This window comes from Trachemys scripta, chromosome 16, assembly GCF_013100865.1.
Source record: "Trachemys scripta elegans isolate TJP31775 chromosome 16, CAS_Tse_1.0, whole genome shotgun sequence".
Lineage (NCBI taxonomy): Eukaryota > Metazoa > Chordata > Testudines > Emydidae > Trachemys > Trachemys scripta.
The window spans coordinates 28,917,568-28,942,664 of record NC_048313.1 but is presented as its reverse complement, the minus strand read 5'-3'; the positions used below and the strand labels follow the sequence as shown (position 1 = coordinate 28,942,664).

Below are 25,097 nucleotides of genomic sequence, written 5' to 3'. Positions count from 1 at the left end.
TCCTGATTTGCCAAAATGAACAAAGAGATTAAAAAAGAGTGAATATTAAAACCCAAGTGTCTTCTACCCGCAAGCCAGCGAGTCATGGGGGACACATGGATGGCGGTGGGGTTTGGGGGAGCGAGGTGTGTGGTGGGGGAGGATGTGGGGCGACGGATGGAGGGGTCAAGTGCAGCGTTGTATGGGCTAGCGGGATGGAGTGGGTACGTGGGGGGATGGCTGGAAGGATGCATGCAGGGACAAACAGAGCGGGTAGAAGGGACGAGACGGGCTCCCCCCGTATTCAGTGAGGCCTCAGGGAGGGATTTAAATTAAACTTTATTAATATTGGGGTCAGAGGCAGCATTGTCCAAGCTACAGAAGGGCTTGCCCCATCGCCCCCCCGTACCCACCCAGAACGCAGGGCCCGGCCCCTCCAGCAGGGGGCGCCAGGGACACACACAGAGCGCGGGGCCCGGCCCCTCCAGCAGGGGGCGCCAGGGACACACACCCAGCGCGGGGCCCGGCCCCTCCAGCAGGGGGCGCCAGGGACACACACAGAGCGCGGGGCCCGGCCCCTCCAGCAGGGGGCGCCAGCGACACACACCCAGCGCGGGGCCCGGCCCCTCCAGCAGGGGGCGCCAGGGACACACACACACACACAGAGCGCGGGGCCCGGCCCCTCCAGCAGGGGGCGCCAGGGACACACCCAGAGCGCAGGGCCCGTCCCTCCAGCAGGGGGCGCCAGGGACACACACATAGAGCGCAGGGCCCGGCCCCTCCAGCAGGGGGCGCCAGGGACACACACACACACAGTGCAGGGCCCGGCCCCTCCAGCAGAGGGCACCAGGGACACACACACACGGTGCAGGGTCCGGCCCCTCCAGCAGGGGGCGCCAGGGACAGCTGCACACACACACACAGTTTAGTATCAGTCTAGCTGTAATTCCCACCGTCACATCAAGGCTGTAACAGAGCCCTCCCCCCCCAGCTCACAGCCTGGTGCTGCCCCCCCCCCATGTGCCCAGCAGGGGGTGCTGCACGCCCCTGGGGGGGGGCATCCATGGTTCTATTTGATGCAGTTCTGAATACAGCATCCTCCAGCCATAGTCTGGTGGGGTGGGGGAGAGAAGAGGGGTCATAGAGTTCAGCGCACCCCCTGCAGGTAGCCCAGCTGTGGGGCTGGGGACAGACAAGGCACTTTTCAGGGTGTCCGGGGTTGTTCCCACCCCAGGCAACCTGTGTCAGCAGGAGAGGGCTGGACATAGAGCAAAAGTGGGGAGGGGAGGTGGACACATAATGGACAGAGCTATGGGTGGTGGACAGACAGACAGACAGCTGTTCGGGGTGTGCTGGGAGGGATGGATAGAGGGGTGTGTGGAAGAAGGAATGGATAGATAGATACAGAGGTTGGGGGATGGATGGCGGGGAAGATGAATAGAGGGTGTGTGGAAGAAGGAATGGATAGATAGATACAGAGGTTGGGGGATGGATGGCGGGGAAGATGAATAGAGGGTGTGTGGAAGAAGGAATGGATAGTTAGATACAGGGGTTGGGGGATGGCTGGTTAGATATATACAGGAGGTGTGGGGGAAGATGGATGGATGGATGGATAGAGGGGCAGGGGATGAATAGATGGATAGACAGAGGGGTTGGGGAATGGATAGAGGGAGTACGGGGGGGGAGATGGATGGATACAGGGCGTGGGGGAGGGATGGATGGAGGGGGAAGGGGGGGAAGATGGATGGATAAATACAGGGGTTGGGGGCTGGATGGATGGATAGAGGGGATGTGGAGGGATGGATGGACGCATACCTAAAATCGTATTGATGGATGGCATGAGGAAGTGGAAATTTGCTGTAATATTTTTGAGGCCCATGTTTGCCTCAGTTTCCCTCTGTGATTTGCGCGGCTCCCCCGTGGGGGCTGAAGGGTTACAAAGCTGCTCTCGGGACAGAGCTGGCGCCATGGGGGTGGGGCCATGGACCGCGGGGGGTGGGATGAACAGGGTGTTAAAGGGGCAGCTGGAAGCGACCCTGATTGACGGAGGAACCACACAGCCAACGCGCCCCTGAGGACCAGGGAAGAACAGTCGCGCTGGGGCCAACCAAGGGTCCCGCCGGCCCAGTGGCTTATCGCCGCCAGTGGCCAGGGCCCACTGTGTCACGGAGAATGAACAGAACAGGGCGACTGTCGCATGAGCGCCCCCATCGGCCGCTCTTGGCTTCGGGCAGGCAGAGGTTTAGGGACACCCAGAGCCTGGGTTGCCCCCGTGACCACCAGTGCTGGACCCACTCTCGAACCCCGTTCGACTTTCGCCCTTCCCAGCATCCCCCGGCAGGGAGTTCCTCAGGTTGACAGTGCTGCCGTCGGTTTGTTTTCATTTCATCGGCTGAGCCCTGGTTCTCACCTCACGTGAAGGGGTCACTAGCACTTCCCCGTTCCCCGTCTCCATCCCCGTCCCGATTTCACAGCCCTCTCTCACATCCCCCTTCGCCGTCTCTGAACGGTGTCCGTCCTTTTCGTCTCTCCTCAGCAGAAGCTGTTCCATCCCCGCATCATTTCTCTGACCTTCTCCACACCTTTCCCAACGCCAACAGCTCTGTTTGGAGCTGGGGCGACCCGAACCACGCGCCGTACTCAAGGGGTGGGCGCGCCCTGGGTTGATAGAGCGGCACTAGGGTGTTGTCTGTCCGATTTTCCCCCCGTTTCCTCACGGTTCCTAACCTCCTGTTACCTGCCGTTTGCAGCGAACGATCCCGACTCCGCCATCTCGGTCTCGGGTGGTACCTGCTCATCTAGATCCCTTCCTGGCGTAGGTCCGGCTGGGATGACTGTTTCCAGCGTCATGTTTCTCAACCCCACGTTTCATGGCCCAGTCCCCCTGTTCGAGGAGATCTTTTGGGGGCACTTCGCTGGCCGCTTTGGACTTAACGAGCCGGAGTCAGTTTGTCTCGTCTGCGTTTGCTCAGCGTTCGCCCCGTTTGCCTTTCTGAGTACGCTGCCCAGCCCAGACCCTAGGCCTCCCCCCATCTACCGCTCTCCGGTCTGAAAACTGCCCCTTTCCCCTTTATCCCCTGTCTTTTAACCACCCCCTTCCCCCTGGGCCTGGCTGGCTTTGCTTCAGAGCCTTGTTCAAGGACGCTAGACCCACCCACCCCCTTGGCCACACGGTTGTCCCCTCGGATTCCAGCCGCTGGGCGAGACAGGGATTTCCCTTCCCCACCGACCCGCCTTCACCCACCTCTGGAGCCTTCTGCTCTGCCCTCGAGTTTCACCCCGTTGGCCTGGCACGGAAGCCGGGCTTAAAAACCGGCCTCCCGTTAGCCACCTGCCCCCGGTTACATGCCACCTGCCGCGGGGCAATTCACCTCCCTGAGGAGGGGACGCTCCGACCGGGAACCCAGCAGGGACAATGGCCCGAGGCAGTGGTGGATGGCGAACCTCTGGGCTCCCCACATCCGGGCAGCGCTACCGGGGGGCCCTGCAGGGGGTGAGGGGCTCCCCCAGGCGGCTGGCTCTGGCGGGTCGGCTGGGCAGAGCTCCCAGGGGGAAGCAGGGGGGCTGGAGCCCAGGGGGGAAGGGCGGGGCCTCGGGCTCCTCCAAAGGCCTGGTGAAATGCTAGGGCGTAGCAGCCCCCCTGGGGGAGCTGGGACAGATGGGTAGAGGGGTGGGCAGGGGAACGGATGTGTGCACAGGACAGACGGATAGAGGGGGGCCTGAGGGCAGAAAGAGGAGTGCAGAGGGGATGGATGTGTGTAGGGGGATGACAGAGGGGTGCAAGGGGGGACAGAGATACACACGTAACTCATAGCAGAGCCCTCAGGAGGCATTTCTATCTTGGGGGGCAGCCTCTCCCTCTCCCTTCCCCCACCCTGTGGCTCCCCGGGGCCCAGCTCCATTCCTGCTCCCCCCACTCCAGGCATCACCGGCAGGATTCGAACCCCGAACCCTCCCGCTGCGTGATACGGCCCGAGTCCGGCTGTTGAGATGCTCTTCTGCAAAGCAGCCACTAGACGGAGCTGCGGGCTGCATAGGGGGGAGGCCCCCCGCCAGTTCCCCAGTCCTTCCCGAGCGGGGGGCTCCTGGCATCTCTCCCCCAGGGGGTGATCGGCGGGTGCCCGGGGCCTCACTGGATCAGCGGGGCCGAGCGGTCGTTGGTCACCGTCCGTTTCAGCCTGACGTGAGCGAAGGGGTTAGACCTGGGGGAGGGAGAGAGAGGGCACGGGTCATGGGGCCTCAGTGGGAGCTGAAGGGGGGGACACATAAATCTGGGTGCTAGTGCCCGGGGGGGAGGTTATCCTGATAGGTGGGGGGTTTGGGGGGGTGAATGTGGCACTAGGGCCATTGAGGGGGGAGAATCCTAGGTTTAGAGGCCCGGGGTGGGGGCCCCAGGCCGCGGACCTCGCTGCTCTCACCTGGATGGGGAGGAGTTCGGGGGGCTCCCAAATTCGTTCGCTAACTGGGAAGAGGAAGGAGAGAATCACATTAGCCGGAGGGTGAGATGGGGGGGGGGGCACAGGGGGTGGGGCACGTGGCAATCACCAGGCTGGCCCTGCAATGCCCACACTTGCCCCCAGGTGACAGCTGGTGGTGGGGATTGCAGGAGGACGGGGTGGGGAGTTCCTCAGTGGGGCCCCCTTGGTGGTAATTTGGGGGCACTGGACAACCGACCAATTCGCTCCCTGTCTCCGTGCCATGCTGCTGGCCCCCTGTGCCCCCGGCCAGCCTGGCACCCCGGGGGTGGGCAGGCAAAGCGCCACCAACGGAGGGTCATTGACGTGAAGTGCCCGGCCATTGCAATGGAACGGCTCCCGAGGCTACGGGCCCCCTGGCTGGGCTAGCACCCTGGAGGCGTGGCTGGGTGCTGGGGGGTGGGTGAGGAGTCTCGAGGGTCGGGGCGCGCCCAGGGCTGGACAGCAGGCTCCAGGCCTCAGGAGGAGAGACGGGGGGGGGCTGTGCCCCAAGAAATGGGGAGGGGCTCGCCTGGAAGCTCCTCCCCCAACTCACCTGTGACAGATCGGGGTTCATCATGCTATAGGGGCGCTGGCGGAAGGTGCTGGAGCGGGGGGGGGGGGCGTAGCGCAAGGTGGCCCCCCCCGTGCCCCCCCTCCGGGCTGGGGGCCACGCACCCCACTTTGTCCAGGGTCCCCGTGCTGCTGCTGTTGAGTTTGCTCAGGGGAAAACTGGGGGGGGGGGATAGATGGGGTTAAAACGAGGCCCTGGAGCTAAACAGTGCCCCCCCATACTCCGCCCACCCTGGCCCCAATCTCCCCCTCTCTGTGCCCCGCATCCTGCCACCAGCTCAGCACCCCCGCAGCCCACTCTGCTCCCCTCCCTCTACCTTGCCCCATCCCCCCACCCCCTCCCCCCCACTCAGTACCACTGCCTGGCCCCCCCCCCCCCTCCCAGCCCCCCCCCCCCCCAGTCCCAGCCCCGCCTCCTCCATCTGTCACCCCCTATTCCTCCTCCCCCATCCCACCATGTGGCACGCCCAGCCCCCAGCTCACCTGCCGTGGGGTTTCTCGGGGGTCTCGGCAGGGGGGACGGGACGGGTGTACGAGAAGGGGAACCAGCCTTTCCTGGGGGTGGGGAGAGCAGAGGTCAGGCAGGATGGAGACACGCCCGGACCCTCCTCCCAGGGGGCGGCTAAGTTCACAGCCCCACAGAGCCCAGCGAGGGCCCTGCCGGGACCCAGATCTGGACCGGGGACTTGGAACCCAGGAGCCCCGATTCATCATGCCCGGCTCTGAGAGGGGAGGGGGGGGTCTAGTGGGGGAGTGAGCCTGGAAGCCAGGACTCCTGGGTTCTCTCCCTGGCTGTGGGAGAGGAGGGGAGGGGGGGCTGAGAGCCAGGACTCCTGGGTTCTCTCCCCGGCTGGGGGAGGGAAGGAGAGGGGGGACGGGAGCCAGGACTCCTGGGTTCTCTCCCCGGCTGTGGAAGGGGAGAGGAGAGGGGGTGGGAGCCAGGACTCCTGGGTTCTCTCCCAGCTGTGGGAGAGAAGGGGGGGCTAGTGGTTAGCACAAGCGGGAGGGGCTCACATGCAGGTGGCCTCATTCTCCCCGTAGTGCCAGCCGTCCCGGGCCTCGGCCACCAGCAGCGCGATGACGTCGCCCTCCTGGAAGGTGAGCAGGGTGCTGCTCTCGCCGGCCGCATGGGAGAACACGGCCTGGACCCGGCGCCGCTCGGCCAGCGCCCCAACCCGCGGCAGGGTCCTGTTCTCTGCTGGGGGGTGGAGAAGAGAAGGGAGAGTCAGGCTGGGGATTGCCCCCCCTTCCTGCCCCTGGAGAGGGGCCAAGAGACTGAGAAAGGGGCACATGGGGGATATGTGTGTGGGGGGGGTCTTAGAGGAGGGCATTGGGGGGGCTTGGGATGTCCCGGGGGTACACACGAGAGTGCCTGCAGGAGCTCAGAGGAGGGGAACCAGGGGTAGAGATAAAAGCTGGATTGGGGGGGAGAGGAGATCTCGGGAAGGGGGGATTCTGTCTGGCCAGGAACTCGCAGAGCCCCCCCCAATCCCGTCCCAGCCCCGGCCGGGTCAGTCCAGGATACGAAATCGGAACAAGCCGCTCAGCGCTGGACTCTTAATTGGCTTAGGCTGGGCAAGTCGCCCAGACTGGGGTCACCCTCCCCCCCCCAAATATCCCCCACAGAGCCTGCATCATGTGCTAGGGAGACTGGAAAGTAGTGAGGGCTGGGACGCCCCCATCTGGGGTCACACGTGGGACGAGCCAGTTAGGCTCAGCTCCAGCAGCAAACATGGCGGAGCTGGCCAGCACAGACCAGGGCCGGGCTAACGGGGGCTGCGGGTCGGGAGTGAGGGGCACCGGCAGGGCTGGGGGAGCCCAGGGCAGGGCTAGCAGGGGGCTGCGGGTCGGGAGTGAGGGGCACCGGCAGGGCTGGGGGAGCCCAGGGCTGGGCTAGCAGGGGCTGCGGGTCGGGAGTGAGGGGCACCGGCGGGCACTTACTGAGCGTGGCGAGGCGGGTCTCCGCGGAGGCTTTGCGCGGGATGGGCAGGGTACAGGAGTAGCCGTCGCTGGCCCTGGGAGGAGGGGGGGTCTGCGTGGCTGGTGCGGGCTGCAGGGCCGGCAGGCCTAGCGGGACGGTGAGGGGCTCGCTGGCGGGCGGGTGCCCCAGGTCACGGGAGCCCCGGGTGCGGTGAGAGTCGCCGTTGGGGAGCGGAGTCGCTTCCTGCAGTGAGACGCGCTGCGGAGGGAGAGACGGGGGGAGGGAGGAGGGGCTCTGCTCACTGGGGATCAGCGTCACCCTCCCAGTTGGGTTTGGGGACCCAGGTGTCTGGGTGACCCTCCCAGGGACTCTGCCCTTGGAAAATGGACCCAGGTGTCTGAGTCGCCGTTCCAGGGGCTCTGCCCTTCGGGATTGGACCCAGGAATCCGGGTCAGTGCCAGGGGGACCCTACCCCTCTCCCGTAGTGCCCAAGTCACCATCCCCGTTGGAAAAGGGACCCAGGAGTCCGGGTCTTTCCCGAGGGGCCCCACCCTCTGGCAATGGCGCCCCTCCCCATCCCCCGTGGGCAGAGACATACGTGGTTGAGGGCCAGCCCCCCGCCCCCCAGCAGGGGTGCCAGCTCGGGGGACACCTCCAGGGGCTGGGGGGCGGGCAGCGGGTCGGAGATGGCGGGCGTGGCAGGGCTGTTGGCCGTCTGCTTCACCAGGGCCAGAGCGCGGTCAGGCAGGCGAGTGGGCTGGACGCAGGACTGCTGCCAGCCGGGCAGCTTGGCCCCCAGCAGCTCCTTCACCTGCGGGGTAGGGGCAGAGATGGGTGGGGGGGGGCACTAGACTGTGCCACATGCCCAGCCAGGGGAGCCCCCACCCTCCACGGGGCTCCCACTCCCCCCCGCACCCAGTCCACAGCGCGACCCCCAACCAGGGCCCCATAGGAACTACACCACTCCCCCACATCCCCCTAACATGGGGCTTGTGCTGCCCTCTGGGGACTCGTCCGCACTGCCCCCCCACCAGGGACCGCCCCGCTCTGGTGGGGCCCACAAGATGGAAGGATGCAGGTGACCTCCCACTAGGGGGCTCTTTGTGGGGGCGGAGGGATACAGGATGGAAGGATACGGAAAGTGTGTGACCTCTACCCAGCAGGCGGAGGGATATGGGGTGGAAGGATACGGGGTGGAAGGATATGGGGTTTGCAGCCCCTTCCCCAATGGATGGAAGGCTACGGGACAGAGGGATATGGGGTGGAAGGATACGGGGCGTGCAGCCCCCTCCCCAGCGGATGGAAGGATTCAGGGCAGAGGGATACGGGTGTGCGTGCCCCCTCCCCAGGAGATGGAGGGATCCCACGGGGGCGGAGGGATATGGGGCGGGCAGTTCACCTTGGCATAGTAGGCACTGAAGTGCTTGGACACAGCGCACTGGCGATCCACCAGGAATGAGTACCGCCGGCGCTCCTCGGTCAGAGCAGCCTTGTATCCCTCCGCCACAAAACGGTCCAGCTCGCTCTGCTTGGCACTCATCACCTCTACGTACTGGTGGTGGGGGGGGGAGAAAAGAGTCCCAAGGGGGCATCAGAGCATGGGGGGGGGGAATCACCCCAATATCAGACCTCACCACTTCAGAGCTGGGCCTAGATACCAACCCTGCATCTGACCACAGATAATCCCCCCATATTGGCCTGACACCCCATATCAAACCCCAAATAGCCCCCCACATCAGACCCTGACACGCCCCATTGGACCCCAACACCCCCACATCAGACCCTGACATTCCACATTGGATTTGGCGGGGGAAGGGTTAACACCCCCCCACACACTCCCCTTCCCCCCTCCCCATAGCAGGCCCTGGTGGGGGGAAAGGGTTACCACCACCACCACCCCTTGCCCACGCCACTTCCCCCTGGCAGCCTGTAGAATGGGGGCCGTGACCCCGAAGTAATGGTTCCCCAGGCAATGGGTGCCGACAAAGGGGGGCCTTCCAGAGCCAAGGCGGGGAGCGGGCGGGGGGGGGAGGGGAAGGAGCAGGCGCCTGACATGCTAATGAGGGGGGAGGGGAGGGAGTGCGGGGGGGGGGAGACCCTTGAGCAGAGGCGGGGGGGCAGAGAACTACTTTGGGAGGGGCAGGAGACACCTGCCAGAAACTATTCCACTCCGCATCCCCCAATTGTGTCTCCCCCTGCACCCCGTGTGGGTGCCCCCCCCAGCGTATGTCCCCGCCCCCCCCCAATTCATCCATCCAAAGCCCCTTATGGAGATTAGGGTCCCAGGCACCAGCTGGCCAAAGAATGTTAAAACCCTTCAGAGCCGCGAGCCCCTCGGGGCCCCGATCCCGCCCGCGCCCCGAGCCACCGTTCCCAAGACAGCAACGCCCGCCTCTACCCGCCGGGGGCGCCACAGGGAGTGGGGCGGGGGAGTTCCCAAGCTGCCCCGGCCTCCCCCCGCCTCCGGCACTGACATCCTGCTGCAGTTTCCGGCCGGACGTGACGGCCCCGTGTCTCCTGCAGGAGCCTGGCCGATCCCATTGTTTTCCCGAGCTCTGCCCCTCGTTGCCAGGGGCCCCTTGGGGGGGGCTGAGGAGACGGGGGGTTGCGGCCTGGGGTCCTTTCGGCCCCCCTCTCCCCCCGATCGGCCAGCCCTGGAGGTATAGAGGCTTTCCCCAGTGCCTGTGTGCCCACGCATGTGCCTGGGTGTGGGTGTCTGTCACGTATGTACTGCGCATTGGCGTGTACATTACACGCCTACCTCATTCCAACCCAGGAACACCGTGTGCACCATGCGTGTTAGCGTTTCCCCGTATTTTAGCGTGTTGAGCTCATGTGCGGGCATGTTCGGGGCGGCTCTATTCCAGACCTGGCTCCCAGATTAAGTGTCCCCCACCAGATTTACCCTCCCCAGCACCTCCTAGTCCCCACCCCCCGGGAGACCCTCCCCCTGCAGCCCTCCCATCCCCTGCACCTCATGCCCCCCCCCCCCCAGCCCCACTCCCCCTCACCTGCACCTCGCGGTCCCCGTATTTCTGGGGGTTCTTGCTGTTCTGACATTTCTTGCGCAGTTTCTTCAGCTCGGCCTGGCACTTCTCAATGGCCTCCGCCTTGGCCCGGTGCTCACTCTGGTACTTCTTCAGGGTGGCCTGCGGGGGCGCCGGAGAGCGGTGTGTGGGGGGGGGGTCAGCTCGCCCCGGGGACGGGGCTGGGGGGAGAGAGAACGGGACTCCCCAGGACCCTAAGCAGGACCAGCTCGGTCTGTGCAGCGTCCAGTACGACAGGGACCCCCCCCCCCAGATCTCAGTCAGAGGGGGTTCTATGCAGCGTGACGGGGAACCCCCCACATCTCAGTCACGGGGTGTGTGTGTGTGTGCGCGCGTGCACGCAACACCCAGTGTGACAGGGACCTCAATCTGTGTCTGAACTTATGAATGGTGCAATTGGAGAAACTGAGGCAGGGAGCTGGCAAACCCGTTCCCCAGCCACAATGGGCCAAAGACTTTGGTGGGGGCGGGAAATTGGAAAGGGGAAAATGGGGGGTCCATGGGGGGTCTGGAGGAGAGTTAGTGGGGCTGGTGGGCACAGGGGGGCAGCAGGCACCGGACTGGGCCCCCCCGCAGGGCTGGAGGGAACCGCACGGGGGCTCTCACCAGCAGGTACTTGACATCCAGCTCCAGTTTCTGCTCCAGCTGGGCCAGCAGCTCCGAGTGGAAAAGCTTCAGCTACGGGGGGAGGGGGGGGGGGTGTTGAACAGAGTAGGGGGGCGAGAGGGGGACAGTGAACAAGGGATCCCCTCCCCCCCCAGTACATCTCCCCCATGATATCCCCCCCCTCATGTCACCCCAACCTCCCGGTATCCCCTCTCCCCTTGTGCCCCCCATGGTATCCCATCCTGCCCCCCTGCTAAGAACCCAGGGTCCCATCCCCCCCCCACAACTGTTCTCCGTGAATGAGCAGTTCTGGGTGTGTGGGGGGGGTCCCGTGGGGGGGGGCTGAGAAGGCAGCGAGGGCGGGTGGGAGGCGCCCCAGGGCTTTGGGGAGGTGGGGAGCTAGCTGGGGGCTGGGGAGGGTAACGGGGGGGGGGGGGGGAAAAGGGGGGGGGGGGGGGGGGGGGGAGATACTCACCGTTTCCTCCAGCTGCACCTGGATCTGGCGATGCACCTCGGCCATCTGGAACAGGGTGTCCCCTGGGGGACGGGGAAACGACAGGTGTGTGTGTGTGGGGGGGGCATTAATCCATCCCATAATCCCCTGGTCCCATCTGCCCCCCTCACCCGGGGCCAGGCTCACCTTTCCCACACGAGTGTGAGCAGGGCCCCCCCACCCGTTAACACACATCGCCCGCACACGCCCGGCACTATCACATTAGCCGTGGCAAGCGGGGCCGGCTCCCCCCCCACAGCCAGTCACACAATGTGGGGGCTCCCCGCGGTCACCCCCACACTGCCCTACAACTCGCACTCTGCCCATCTGCGCACACTCACCTTCCGGTTCCCACCATCTGCACCCCCCCACACACACACACCCCTCCCACAACCTGCACACACCTGCCACAATTTGCACACCCACAATCCCTTCTCCAAATTCCCAGACACCCACCACCTGCTACACTCCCCCACCCCGGTTCATCACCCCTGCATGCACCGCCCCACATGCACACAACCCCAATGTGCACCACGGCCCCCTCCCCCAGAGGCAGAGGGACACAATCCCCCCTTCAGCCCCCCTCACTCCACCCTCACCGCCTCTTTGAGCCCCCCCCCAGCCTCTCAACTCCCCCTTCCCACCCCCCAGGCAGGTCACACCCTGGGGGAGGGGACATTTAGGCCTGGTAGCAGAGTGTGTGTGGGGGAGCTGGCCCCCCCAGACCGTGAAGGGTTAAAGCTGGAACCTGGGGGTGGGGGTTGCTAGGCAAGGCGAAGGGGGACGGCTGGGCCTTGAGCTATGGTAGTGGCGGCGGGGGGGGAATTCTCAGGACACGGATACACTCCCCTGCCCCCACACAGTCCAAGGCCGGCCCAGCCCCGGATGGGGGAGTGGAGATGGGAGGAAATCCTGGCTTCCAGCAGGAAAACAACATCTTCCTGCAGCAGGAACCCCCCAGCACGGAGATCTGGGGGGTGGGGTGGGGGGCGGGATGCCAGGGGCCCTGGGCCCATAGCTCTGATCCGGGGGCAGGGAGGAGGCAGGATACCGGGGTAGATGGGCCCGTGGATCTGCCCTGGAGCAGACGGCCCAGCCCCCTCCCCGCACCCAGCCCTCTGTCCCAGGCATCACCTACCCAGTTCCTTGGACCCTTGGCTGTCGCTGGCCAATTCCCCCAGCTTCACCAGGGCGTCGAAATAACCCTTGGCCGCTACGGTCACCCCTGCCAGGAGAGAGAGCACAGGAGGGAGTGATTGACACAGGGCCTTTCCCCTCTAGGGGGCGCCGGCTCCCATCCGGCCCCAGGGCAGGAACTGGCTGGCTCAGGGGGGCGGGAAATGGGGCACAGGGCTGTGACGCAAGTGGGACTGTTCTTAATGTTTCCTCTGAATACAGTGTGGGTGCCTCAGTTTCCCCTATGCATTTCTTAAGTTTCCAGTGTGCATAAATGGCCGACACTCTGTATCCTGGCAACAAATGGCCGGGGCCCTTCCCCCCTGCAAGGGAATAGCTAAAGGTGAACAAAGAGAGCAGGTGACCTCCTGGCCTGGGACAGGAACGCAGCAGAGAAGGAGGGGCTGGAAGTGGTGTCAGTTTGGAGCTGGCTGGGGACAGGAAGTTAGTGCAGACGCGGGTGTCTGGCTCGCTGGGCCCCAGAATGGACCTGGCTGAGGGGTCCCGTTCGCCGCTGTACCTACAAGCTCTGTTTTAGACCGTGTCCCTGTCTTCTAATAAACCTCTGTGTTACTGGCTGGCTGAGAGTCACGACTGACTGCAAAGTGGGGGTGCAGGACCCTCCGGCTTCCCCAGGACCCCGCCTGGGCGGACTCGCTGTGGGAAGCGCACGGAGGGGCAGAGGATGCTGAATGCTCCAAGGTCAGACCCAGGAGGTGAAGCCGTGTGAGCTTCTTGCCCTGAAGACGGTCTGCTCCATGGGAGAGGAAGCTCCCCAAAGTCCTGACTGGCTTTGTGGGGAGCAGTTCCAGAGCATCGCCCGGGGACTCCGTGACAGGGGCCTTTCCCCTCTAGGGGGCGCTGGCTCCCATCCGGCCCCAGGGCTGGGATGGGCTGGGGGGTCCGTGGGGAAATCACGGTTTACCTGAGAGTGCTCGTTGGTAACTCTTCCCCATTGTGACAAAACTCCTCAGGCCGGGGTTGAACTGGTCCAGAATCACCTGCACCAAACAGGGGGGTGATCACAGCTCCACAGTGCTCGTGCTGGGACGGGGCCCCAACCCCCCTGGGACAGGGGGGACAGGATACCATGGGGGGGCACAAGGGGAGGGCGGATACCAGGAGGGTTGGGGCAGGGGGCTGGTTATCCAGTGACCCCTCGCCTAGCACTGGGACGAAGCCCCTCTGGGGTGGGGTGCAGGGTATATCCCTCGTCCCATGCTGGGACCCGGCCCCTCTGGGGTGGGGCAGGGGGGCTGGGTATAAGGGGACCCCTCGCCCAGCACTTGGACATGGCCCCTCTTGGGTGGGGCGCAGGGGCTGGGTATATGGGGACCCCTTGCCCCATGCTGGGACATGGCCCCTCTGGGGTGGGGCATGGGGTTGGATATACACAAACCCATTGGCTGGTGCCGGGATGCAGCCCCTCTAGGGTGGGGTGCGTGGGCTGGGTTTACGGGGACCCCTCACCCGACACCAAGATGCGACCCCTCTGTGGTGGGGCATGGGGGCTGGGTATCCTGGGTTGGGGGTGGCAGGATTTACATTGCATTTGCATTTGAAGAAGTGGGTTTTTCACACACGAAAGCTTATGCCCAAATAAATTGGTTAGTCTTTAAGGTGCCACCAGACTCCTTGTTTTTGAAGATTTACATTGTAGGACACCAAGATATTTTATTCCTAAGCAAAGTGACACTTGGAGGGGTGACTGGGGTGCTAGGAGAGGGAGCGAGGGACGGATCCAGGGAGTGTGTGGAGCGGGATGGATGGGAATGGGGATGGACGGAGCACATATGGGGATGGTCAGACAGAGCAGTGGGTGGAGGGGGTGAGTATAGGGATGGACAGACAGGTGGATGGACGGAGAGAGGGACAAATGAGGAGGTGCATGGGGATGGATGGCTAGAGGGGTGGGGGGTGGACGTACGGATGGATAGAGGGGTGGGGGGACGGACAGACAGATGGAAGTGTGTGAAGATGGATGGACAGATGATGGGGGGTGGGGGAGAGGGATGGACGGACAGCTGGGGAGAGGGGAGGAGAGGGGGGGGGGGGGTGAGAAGGGGGGTGGAGAGGGGGGGGGGGGGGGGGGGGGGGAGGGACGGATGGCTAGGGGAAGGACAGACACTATACTGAGCCCTGGGGCTCTGGCGCCCCTAATCCCCAGCAGGTGGCCGATGGGGCCGGCTGAGGGCATATCAGTGCCAGGCCCGGCCCGGCTGCCCCAGCAGGAGGGCGCCTGGTTGGAGCGGAGGCCCCAGGCGCTGGGCTGCGGCCGGCTGCCAGCCCTTCCCCACCCAACACACGGGTGCCCAGCGCCGGCTCAGCCTGGATCAGTCGGCTCAGCCCGATGGCTTTGGGGACAGCGGGTCGGGCGCAAAGACTGTCCCCGTGGGGGAGGGGGAGCCAGGACTCCTGGGTTCTCTCCCTGGCTCTGGGAGGGGAAGGGAGTCTAGTGATTGCAGGGGCTGGGAGCCAGGACTCCTGGGTTCCCAAGCAACCCTACAATGGCAAAGCAGCCTACGTAGGCCCTACAATAACAAACTAGGACATGTAGCTATCGCTAGACATGTAGACGCAGGGGACTGATCCGCCTCATGGAAACAGTGGAGCCAGAGGGGGTGTAGCGGGGGGGCCCTGAGCAGGGGCTGTTTCCTGGCCCCCAGGCTCGGGGGGGGGGGGGGGCGGATCCAAAAGGGGTCTGGGGCCCAGCCCGATTTTCTCAGCTCCCACAGGCCGTTTCCCCGGGAACGAATTAGCCTTTTGAAAGAATCTGATCTAGCCAGAAATTGCAGCGCCCCCCCCACATCTAATCCCCCAGGCTCCTGGTCAGCTGGGACAGGGGCCACACAAGGTGCAGCCCCTCCCACAGTGCACAGCACACCAGCCCTTTGGGGATCAGATCCCGTCCTGGGGGGGACCCGTCCTGGGGGCTGCATGGAGGGGGAGGGAAGGAGGGGTCCCAGGGCCAGCGCCGTGGCGTAACTGGGGGAGGACGGAGAGATTAGATTGGGGATGGCGGAGTGTGTGGAAGGATGGCTGGATGGATAGAAGGGAGCAGAGACCCCAGCGCCTGATGCTCCCCGTGGACACCAAATGAACCCGCCCGTGACATGGGCAGGAAACCATCCCCCCGACCCTCTCCCTCACCCCAGCGTTTGTGGGTTCGTTTTCCCCCTTCCTTCCCTGCCGAACAGGAACGGGTCAAAGCCCCAGGGGGAATCCTGATCTCCACAGTGAAAAGCCTTTGGATGGAGCTGGGGGGCTGAGGTCAGAACCTGGCCCCGCTGCAATCAGGGGTGACTCCGGATTGACCCCGGGGGGAGCTGAGATCAGAACCCAGCCCCCCATTTGCACCCTCCACCGTCACCCCCCCCTCCCCAAAACACTTCCCCAAACTCTTCCCTGCCAGGCTAACAAAGGGGCTCCAGACTCCAGCGGGGGGAAACCGAGAAAAACTCCGTGCGAGAGAGATGGAGGGAGCGGGGGGGGGGGGGGGGGGGGGGGGGGGGGAGCCGGCGGAGCTCACCCTATAGACACTCTCCGTGAGCCGGTTGACCTCGTCGGAGCGGGACATGCTGGCGCCGGGGACCGGCCGGAGCTGGGACGCAGCGAGCCCCGAGCCAGGGACCGGAGGGCTGGGGGGGGAGGGAAGGGGCGGAGGGCGGGGTCGGCAGCACCAGCGGGTGGGAGGGCGGAGTTGGGGGGGCAGGAAGGGAGGGGGCAGGGGAGCGGGGTTGGGGGGGCTGGGGAAAGAGGGGGTGGGTGGGGGTTGGGGTCAGAGCTTATGGGGAGGGATGTGGGGGGCGCAGAAAGCGGGGGGATTCCAGGAGGGGGAGAAGGAGTTGCGGAGGGGGGGGGCTTCTGGGGGCGGGGTGCTGCGAGGGAGGGGGTATGGGAGGTTCGGGGAGGGGTGCGCGGGGGGGGGGGGCGGGGTAGGACCCAGTGAAAAAGACAGACACGAAAAGGTCCGGCCAAAACTCCAACCTGAAAAGAAACTTTCCAGCCAATCAGGAGTCGCCCGCGACCGCCCCGCCCCTCCCAATCTGGGCCAGTTTAGCATGAAATGGGCGTGGCCTCTTTGGCTCATTTACATATTTAAAGAGACAGACTAACTTCCCCCCCAATAAACTTCCCCCTCGACGGAACGTGTTGGCTCAGCTAGAACCAGCCCGATGGATGGACCCGGGGACTGGTCTTACGGGGGCGCCCTCCCCTGGCTGTCAGGGCCGGGCAGGGGGCGCTAGAGGGCGCTGGGCTGCGGGGCTCGGCAGGGGGCGCCGGGGAGCGGGGCGGGGGCCCCAGCGGGGGGCGCTGGGCTGTGGGGGGCCCGGCGTGGGGCGCCTGGCTGGGGGGAGCGGGGTGGGGGGGCACTCTCCCTTCTAAGTACTAAGGTCAGTGGCCAAATATGAACAGTCATTGTAATATAACAGTCTCAGATGTGCAGTGAGGACTGCGGGTTGGGAGTGAGGGGCACCGGCAGAGCTGGGGGGGGGCGGGGCTGGGCTGGCAGGGGCGGGGGGTGGGGGGGGGGGGCCCCGGCAGGGCTGGGGGGGACAGGGCTGGGCTAGCAGGGGCTGTGGGTCGGGAGTGAGGGGCACCGGCAGGGCTCTGCCCTCATCCTCTCTTCCCCCATCTCCACTCTCTGGGTTCCCCGACCCGGTTCCAGACGCAAAGACGTGTCTGCTGCATTCTCCACTTCCCCGGATTCCTGGCGCCCGCCCCACCCCCGGGTCTGCGTGACCCCTTCCCCCCCCGGGGCGTTAGCCGCAGCTCCCCCCCCCCCCCAGGGCTGGCTGGGCTCCCAGGCACGTCCCTGGTGCTCTGGGCTCCCTGTTCACATGGGACCGCGGCCAGCGTCTCCCCCGCCCCAGCAATCTCACAGCCCGGGGTTGGATCGTCTCCGGCTCAGCCGGGGGTCAGACTGCCCCCTGCTGCCCGCCCCCTGCCACTGCAGCTCCCCAGCAGGCAGGGCTGCGCCAATGCCCCAGCACGCCGCTAGGGGGCGCTGGGCTGCGGGGGGCTCAGCGGGGGGCGCTGGGCTGCAGGGGACGGGGAGGGGGCTCGGCGGGGGGCGCTGGGCGGCAGGGGACGGGGAGGGAGCTCGGCGGGGGGCGCTGGGCGGCAGGGGGCGGGGGGCTCAGTGGGGGTCAATGACCCCTGTGGGGGAGGGCGCCCCCTGGTGCACCCCCTCCGCATTGACCCGGGTGCTGTAATTTCCGCAGCAGGTTTCCGACGGCGTCGCCGTGTTGCACAATGAGGAAGTGGCGGCCAGTAACGCCCAGGGGACAAGTTTTGACTCATCCCAGGAGATGGGGACGGATGGTGCCAAAGTCTGAGCTCTGCGGTAGCAGGTGAGAGAGAGCGAGCGCTGGGCTAGCGGGGGCTGCGGGGCGGGAGTGAGGGGCACTGGCAGGGATGGGGGGGCCCAGGGCTGGACTAGCAGGGGGCTGCGGGTCGGGAGTGAGGGGCACCAGCCAAGTTGGGGGTCTGGTCACATAGACATACCCCTCCCCCCATGCACTTGCTGCAGGCCCCCAGCTGCCCCCAATCGCCTCCCCCCTCTGCCGTGGGCAAGGATGGGACAGCTCCAAACCAGACCATGAAGGTCCCTGAGGAGCTCATCCCTCAGCTGAGAGCCCCCCCGAGACTCACTTCCCCCTGGGGTGCTGGCGTGGGGGTCCCACTTCCCAGAGATAGTTTCATTCGCTCTACCACAAGAAAGGTGGAGCAAAGAGTCGGGGGGAGGGGGGAGGCAGAAGCTGCGATTTCCTGCCACTAGGGCCCACAACTGCATCCAAAGACAGCCCCCCCCCCCCAAGAGACAGCCATTATCTACCCTCCTCCCCCCAGTCCTTCCCCAGGGGCACAACGGGCTCTGTATCAAAGGCCCATGTGAAGATTGGCCTCTCTCCCGGTGGGTGTGGGTGTGTGTGTGTGGGGGGGGGAATCATGCCCCAGGGGCACCTGGGAGCAGGGCTGAGGCCCAACAAACTCGGCATGCGTAGAAACGATGTAGGGCACCTGCTGCCAGGTGGGAGCCAGCGCCCCCTGGAGAGGACAGGCCCCGTGCCCCATTCCCTGCCCCCTTGAGCCAGCCAGTCCCTGCCCTGGGGCTGGATGGGAGCCAGTGCCCCCTAGAGGGGAGAGGTCCCATGTCCCATTCCCTGCCCCCCTCAGCCAGCCAGTCCCTGCCCTGGGGCTGGGTGGGAGCTGGCGCTCCCTAGAGGGGAGAGGCCCCATGCCCCATTCCCCACCCCGGAGCCAGCCAGTCCCTGCCCTGGGGCCGGTGCCAACACTGCCCCTGCTTAGCCCGGATTTAAGCCCTTTCCGATCATTAGCTGATTCCACAGACCTCCGGGCTGCAGAGGAAACTTCCTTAGCCCGGCTTTGCCGAAGGGGAAGTGAAGCAGAGAAATGAGGTCTGGCCCCGGGAGGTCACCGACAGTTGCTGTTAGCTGTCCAGCCCCCCTCTAACTACTAGCCCCCACTGCTCTCCCAGAGCTGGGCAGAGAACCCAGGAGTCCGGGCTCCCCGCCCCCCCCAGCTCTAACCACTAGTGACCGGAGTGCAATTTACATTCTCGTTGCAGTGTCTCTGTGCCGGGCCGCTCAGCTCAGCCCCAGCCGGGAGCGGGAAACCGAGGCTCTTTTAAGGCACCTGCCATCGGATTGGGGAGTGGGGGAGCTGTCAATCACGGTGAGAGGGCGGGATGTAGCTAGACGCCCCGCCCCAGGTCACTCATTGCCGGGAGTGGGTGGAGGTCACTGCGTCCGGGGGTCAGTGGGCAGGGTAGGGGATGTAAGCAGGGCGTGTTCTGAGCTGTGCCAGCAGGGGGCAGTGCCAGACCCACACGCAGGCACACACAACTAGCAGGAAACAGCACACACACCCCCGCCATGCCCCAGCCCCTGGCCCTGCCCCTCTGGCTCCTTGCAGCCGCCGCCTGTGCCCGCTGTGCCGGCGCCTTCGGCTTCACCTGGTGCCTGCTGCCCTACGAGCTGCCAGGCTACGCCAGCTGCGCCGGGCGCGGCATCACCCAGCTGGGCCCGGCCATCGCCCCGCTGCCCAACTCCACCCTCAGGCTCAACGCCTCCCAGAACGCCCTGCAGGGCCTGGCGCCCGCCACCTTCGCCCACCTGCCCCGCCTGCGGGAGCTGCGGCTCGACCGCAACCACATCCGCGCCCTGCAGACCGGCGCCTTCCGGGGCCTGCGGGAGCTGGAGCTGCTGGACCTCAGTCAGAACCGGCTGGCGGCCCTGGGCCCCACGACGCTGGCGGAGCTGACGGGCCTGCGGGTGCTGCTTCTGGGGGGCAACGCCCTGGCCGCCCTCCACCCCACCTCCTTGGCGGCCCAGCCCGGCCTGCAGGAGCTCCACCTGCCCCACAACCAGCTCTCCCGGCTCCAGGAGGTGGCCACGGCCGCCGGGAAATTGGCCAACCTCTCCATCCTCGACCTGGACTCCAACCGGATCTCCGCCCCGTGCCCTGGCCCTGGCCTGCTCTCCATGCCTTTCCTGCGGGACCTCAACCTGCGGAACAACAGCATCGCCTGGCTGGATCTCGCCCGCTGCTCCCTGCCCGGCCTGCGCTCGCTTAACCTGACCCGCAACAACATGAGCCGACTGGCGGCCGGTTCCTTCCGCGCTGCGCCCGGCCTGGAGAAGCTGAGTTTGGACGAAAACCCCCTCAACATCTCCCATCTTCTGGGCCTGCCATTGCCCAACCTTACAGCCCTGCACTGGTCCAGCATGCACCCGGCGCTGGACTCGGACCTGGGGCTGGCCTGCCAGGTCCTGGAGAGCTTGCCGGCGCTGACCAGCCTGGACATCAAACACTCCAAGGTCCCGCCGTCCCGGCTAGCCCAACTGGGCGCCTGCACCAACCTAACCTGGCTGGACCTGTCCACCACCCCGCTGAGCCGGCTCCAGGGGGGCGTCTTCCGCTTGTTCCCCCATCTGGAGTCCCTCTCGCTGGACAAGTGCAAGGTCCAGGAGCTGAAGCAGAGCGCCTGGGGCGGGTCGCTGCCCCGGCTCCAGGTCCTCGTCCTGCGGCACAACCACCTCACCAAGCTGGAAGACGGCGTCTTCCGGCCCCTCAGCGCCTTGACTCACCTGGACCTGTCCAGGAACCGCCTGACCTACCTCTACAAGGGGACCTTTCTGGGCATGGCCTCCCTGAGGACCCTGCTGCTGCAGGGCTGCCAGCTGGCATCTGTCACCCGTGACACCTTGGTCTACGCCCGCAAGGTGGAGACCCTGGACCTGAGCGACAACAACCTCCGGTACATCAAGACGTCCGCCTTCCAGAGCCTCCACCATCTCCACACCTTGCTGCTCTCCAGCAACCGCATCCTCACCCTCCAGAAATGGGCCTTCAAGGGGCTCACCTCCCTCCGCCACCTCTCGCTGGCCCAGAACGGTCTCTACAAACTCTCCCAGGGCTCCTTCTTGGGCCTGAAGGCCCTGGAGACCCTGGACCTCAGCCGCAACCGCCTCCTGGCCTACAGCAAGTACGACTCGCCCGCCCCCTTCGCCGGCCTGCCGGCCCTGCGGTGCCTGAATCTCAGCTCGCAGGAGGCCCGGCCCCCCGTTCGGCTGCCCTCCCAACTCTTCCAAGGGCTGGGGAACCTCCAGGAGCTAAACCTGAGGGACAACCCTGGCGGCGTCTTCCTCAACCTCTCGCTGGCTCCCTTGGCTGGCCTCCTCTCCCTGGATCTCTCCGACATTTACCCCAGCCGGGAAGGGCCCTTCAGCCTCCGCCCGGGGCTCTTCCAAGGCCTGGGCAGCCTCCGGCGGCTCGGGCTGGACGGCAGCTCCCTCCGGGACCTGCCCGGCGAGGTCTTCTCCAGCCTGGCCTCCCTGGAGTCGCTCTCGCTGCGGGAGAACGGGCTGCGCAACGTGAGCTGGGTCCCGCTGGCTGGCCTGCCCGCGCTGCGCTTCCTGGACGTGGCCGGGAACCCCTTGGCCTGCTCCTGCGAGAACGCTTGGTTCCAGAACTGGTCGGCGGCGGAGCCGGGGGTCCAGGTGGCCCTGCTGGGCTCCTACCTCTGCCTGGGGGCTGGGGTGGGGGGAGGGGCTCTTCCAAGCCCACGATCTCTCCTTCTGCTGGGCGGACCTGGGCGTCATCTTCTTCGCGTGGTCGTTCACCGCCATCTTCCTGATGCTGGCGGGGTCCCTGGCCGGGGCCAAGCTGGGCTGGACCCTGCGCTACGGCTACTACCTGCTGCGGGCCTGGGGCCGGGGCCGGCTGCGACGGGACCGGCGGGGCTACCAGTACGACGCCTACGTCTCCTGCTGCGCCGAGGACGAGGCCTGGGTGGTGCGGACGCTGCTGGCCAAGCTGGAGGAGGAAGGGCAGCCCCGGTTCCGGCTCTGCTTCGGGCCCCGCGACTTCGCCCCCGGGGCCTATTACCTGGACAACGTGCAGCGCGGGGTGAGCAGCAGCCGCAAGGCCCTGTGCCTGCTGAGCGCCCGCGCCCTGGAGAGCGAGTGGTGCTCGCTGGAGATCCAGCTGGCCTGCGCCCGCACCTACTACCAGGGCCACGACCCGCTGGTCGTCGTCTTCCTCCAGGACATCCCCAGCTACCGGTGAGGCTGTGGGTAGCGGGGCGGGGGGCCACTGCCTCAGGGGGGAGATCCCGGGGGTGCTGTGTTGGGCAGCGGGGGGGGGGGGTTCTGGCTGTGGGGCGAGCCCCTGGGGGTGCTGTGGGGAGCAGGGGGTGGCCTGGCTCTGGGGGGCACTCCTGGGGGTGCTGTGGGGAGCAGGGGGCGGTGCTGGCTCTGGGGGAGCTCCCGGGGCGCTGTGGGGCGCGGTTGCCCTGTGCCGTGGGTACTGGGGCTCAGATCTCGGCCTCTCCCCCCCGCAGCCTCTCCCCCTACCACCGCCTGCGGAAGCTGGTGAAGCAGCGTAGCTACCTGCACTGGCCGGAGCAGCCCGAGGCCCAGGACGTGTTCTGGACCCAGCTGCGGGAGGCCCTGGGGGACGGCCGGGAAGCCGCAGGGATGGTTCAGTTCAACGTGGTCGAGTAACCCCAGCCTGTGAGAGAACCACACCCCAGCCTCTGCAGACTCCCCCTCCGCCTCGTGCGGTATGAGGACTATGACACAGCAGCGAGCGGGGCTTATTCAGCCAGCAGGGGGCAGTGACACCTGCTGCCGTGTATATAGGTGCTCTACAGAATAAAGCTGGATTGTTTACTGTTATATCCAACAGCCCATGGCTTGGGGTGGGGGGGCTTAACTGTAAACTCCATGGCCCCCTGGTGCAAATCTGGATTCACTCCCATGCCATCAGGGGTGACTCCAGATTGACCCTGGGATAGCAGAGATCAGAACCTGTCCCTGTCCCCACTGTAGTCAGGGGTGTCTCTGGATTGACCCCAGGGAAGATGTCTGGCTCTGGGCGCGCACACTCTCCCGCCCCCCCCCCCCCCCGCGCTGTGCGGGGGGCTCATTCCCGGTGGCTGTGGAAAGCCTCCCGGTGTGTCGTTTCCCCTCCCTAAATCCCTCCCAGTTCCTTAGAATCCTTTCATCTGCCAAACGCCCCTGATCCCTGCCAGCTTGGCTGTAGGACGCCTGGGTCCCGTTGCCAGGGGTGGGTGGGGGAGCTTTGCCACGACTCCTTAAGCCCATTAACCCGACCGTCTAATTCTCCCGTCTCCTGGGAGACAGGCGCCCTCCGCCCATCACCAGGGGATTTGGGAAATCGAGCCGGACGGGACTGTGCCGGGGGGCGGCGAGAAACAGAAAAGTCCCAGCTGCTCACCGAGCCAACCGGCCGCTGGCACAAATCAGCCGGGCGCCTCCGTGGGAGGAAGGCTGGGGCGGTGGCGAGGGGTCCGGCGGGTGCCGGGATGTGGCTGGCCTGGGCTCTCCTCTGGGCCCTCTGCTCGGTGCCCGGCGGCAGGGGGGAGTATGCCCTGCCCAAGTTCGTCTGCAGCCCCATGCCCCTGGAGCTGGAGACGGGCTGCCAGCAGGCCCCGCAGCCGCGGGCCGGGGGGCACTGGGCGGGCACACTGGAGGAGGCCAAAGAGACCATCCTGCACCTGCGGGAGACAGTGGTGCACCAGAAGGAGACCATCCTGGACCAGCGGGAGACGGTGCGGGAGCTGACAGCCAAGCTGAGCCGGTGCGAGGGGCGGGCGGGCGGGGAGCACGGGCCGGGCGGGCACGAGGACAACCTGAGCCACGGGCACCGGGAGGGGGCCGGTCGGGAGAACGAGTACCCCCACTTCGGGCACCGCGAGCACCCCGAGCCCCCGGGCGGCGCCGGGCACGAGGCTGCCTTCCGCAAGGCCAGCGCCGCCCCCAACACCATGGAGGACCCGCCCCGGGAGGCACCCGCCGGCGCCCCCCAGCTGGAGCGCATGCTGGAATCGCTCAAGGAGAGGCTGGAGCACCTCCAGGTAAGGGGGGGATTGGTCCCCCCAGCTATCGACTCCCACCCTCCTCACTGACCCCCCCCCCAGCCATCGACTCCCCCCTCCTCACTGACCCTAGCCCTCCCATCAACCCCCATCCTCACTGACCCACAGACCCCCCTTGCCATCGACTCCCCCCTCCTCACTGACCCACAGCCCCCCTTGCCATCAACCCCCTCCTCACTGACCCTCCCAGCCATCGACTCCCCCCTCCCATCAACCCCCATCCTCACTGACCCCCAGCTCCCCTGGCCATACATCCCTCCCATCGACCCCCCCCCTCCTCACTGACCTCCCCAGCTTCCCCCCCCGACCATTGACCCCCCCACCAGTGCCCCCCTTCCACACGCTGGAGTCATTCTAGGAGGGGCTGGAGCATCAACAGAAAACTGTTGGGCCTCATTCACCCCCCAGCTGCCCCCTCCCTAAATGCTGAGATGGCTCAAGGGGCAGCCCCTTATAGGCTCCATCCCCCCCACACCCCCTCCTATCAGTCCCCAACTGTCACTCCCATAACCTCCCTTCTCACCCTGGGGCAGGATCACCCCCTATCCCCCTATGCTAGGATCAGGTCAGCTCCCCACGGCCCACCCTACCCCATCCCCCTGCGTCCTTTGCCATTGCTTGCCCCCTAACACCACCAGCCCCGCCCCCATTACCTCAGTTTACCCCCTTCCTCCATCATCTCAACCTCTCTCATCACTCACCCAGTTAGGAACCTCATGGCCTGCTCTCCCCCCCCCCCCAAGCCATTACACCCCACTCCCCTCCCAGAGCCAGGGATAGAACCCAGGAGTCCAGATTCCCAGCCCCCTGCCTCCGGCTTTAACTAATTAAGTAGAAACAGCCCCCAGATCCCAGCCCGGAGGAATTACAGATTGATCCTATTTCAAGACCATCTGCCAAGACCCCAGTTAAGACCCCTTTGCCCTTGAATTACTGGGATGGTTCTGGAAGATGAACGTTTCCCAGGGTCCTGGGACACAGCCAGCCAGTCTCCGCCCTGGGGCCGGATGGGAGTCGGCGCCTCCTGTAGGGGACAGGCCCCAGGCCCCATTCCCTGCCCCCCTGAGCCAGCCAGTCCCTGCCCTGGGGCCGGATGGGAGTCGGCGCCTCCTAGGAGGGGACAGGCCCCAGGCCCCATTCCCTGCCCCCCTGAGCCAGCCAGTCCTTGCCCTGGGGCAGATCAGAGCTGGCACCCCCTAGAGGGCAAAGGCCCCGTGCCCCATTCCTCAAAGCGCACTCGACGGAAGTGGGGTCTAGTGGTTAGAGTCACAGATCCAAGACCAGTGGGGACTGTGGTGGTCAGGCGATCTGAGCTCCTGGACAGCACAGGCCCGGGGACGGCCCCCAGCTGTTCCCAGGGCCGAGCGTTCAGAGAACTAGCCCCACGTTGCCGGTGAGGGAGAATCCACTGTGCGCCGGG

General features: G+C 65.9%; 2 protein-coding genes across 2 annotated transcripts; one reads left to right on the top strand and one right to left on the bottom strand.

Moving 5' to 3' along the window:
• Positions 1–1,685: 1,685 nt before the first annotated feature.
• Positions 1,686–15,929, bottom strand: LOC117888761 (brain-specific angiogenesis inhibitor 1-associated protein 2-like). Its single transcript, XM_034792463.1, is given in 15 exon segments — positions 1,686–4,181; positions 4,398–4,441; positions 4,990–5,079; positions 5,081–5,165; positions 5,490–5,561; positions 6,021–6,204; positions 6,948–7,185; positions 7,526–7,738; positions 8,327–8,479; positions 9,939–10,076; positions 10,581–10,652; positions 11,056–11,117; positions 12,212–12,298; positions 13,175–13,250; positions 15,779–15,929. Coding segments are annotated over 15 exon segments (1,635 nt in total). The 5' UTR covers positions 15,827–15,929; the 3' UTR covers positions 1,686–4,108.
• A 1,474-nt stretch (positions 15,930–17,403) lies between these two features.
• LOC117889186 (toll-like receptor 13) lies at positions 17,404–22,281 on the top strand. Its single transcript, XM_034793069.1, has 3 exons — positions 17,404–17,603; positions 18,842–21,839; positions 22,118–22,281. Exons 2-3 carry the CDS (start codon positions 19,149–19,151, stop codon positions 22,160–22,162), a joined length of 2,736 nt encoding a protein of 911 aa, XP_034648960.1. The 5' UTR covers positions 17,404–17,603; positions 18,842–19,148; the 3' UTR covers positions 22,163–22,281.
• The last annotated feature ends 2,816 nt before the right edge of the window (positions 22,282–25,097 follow it).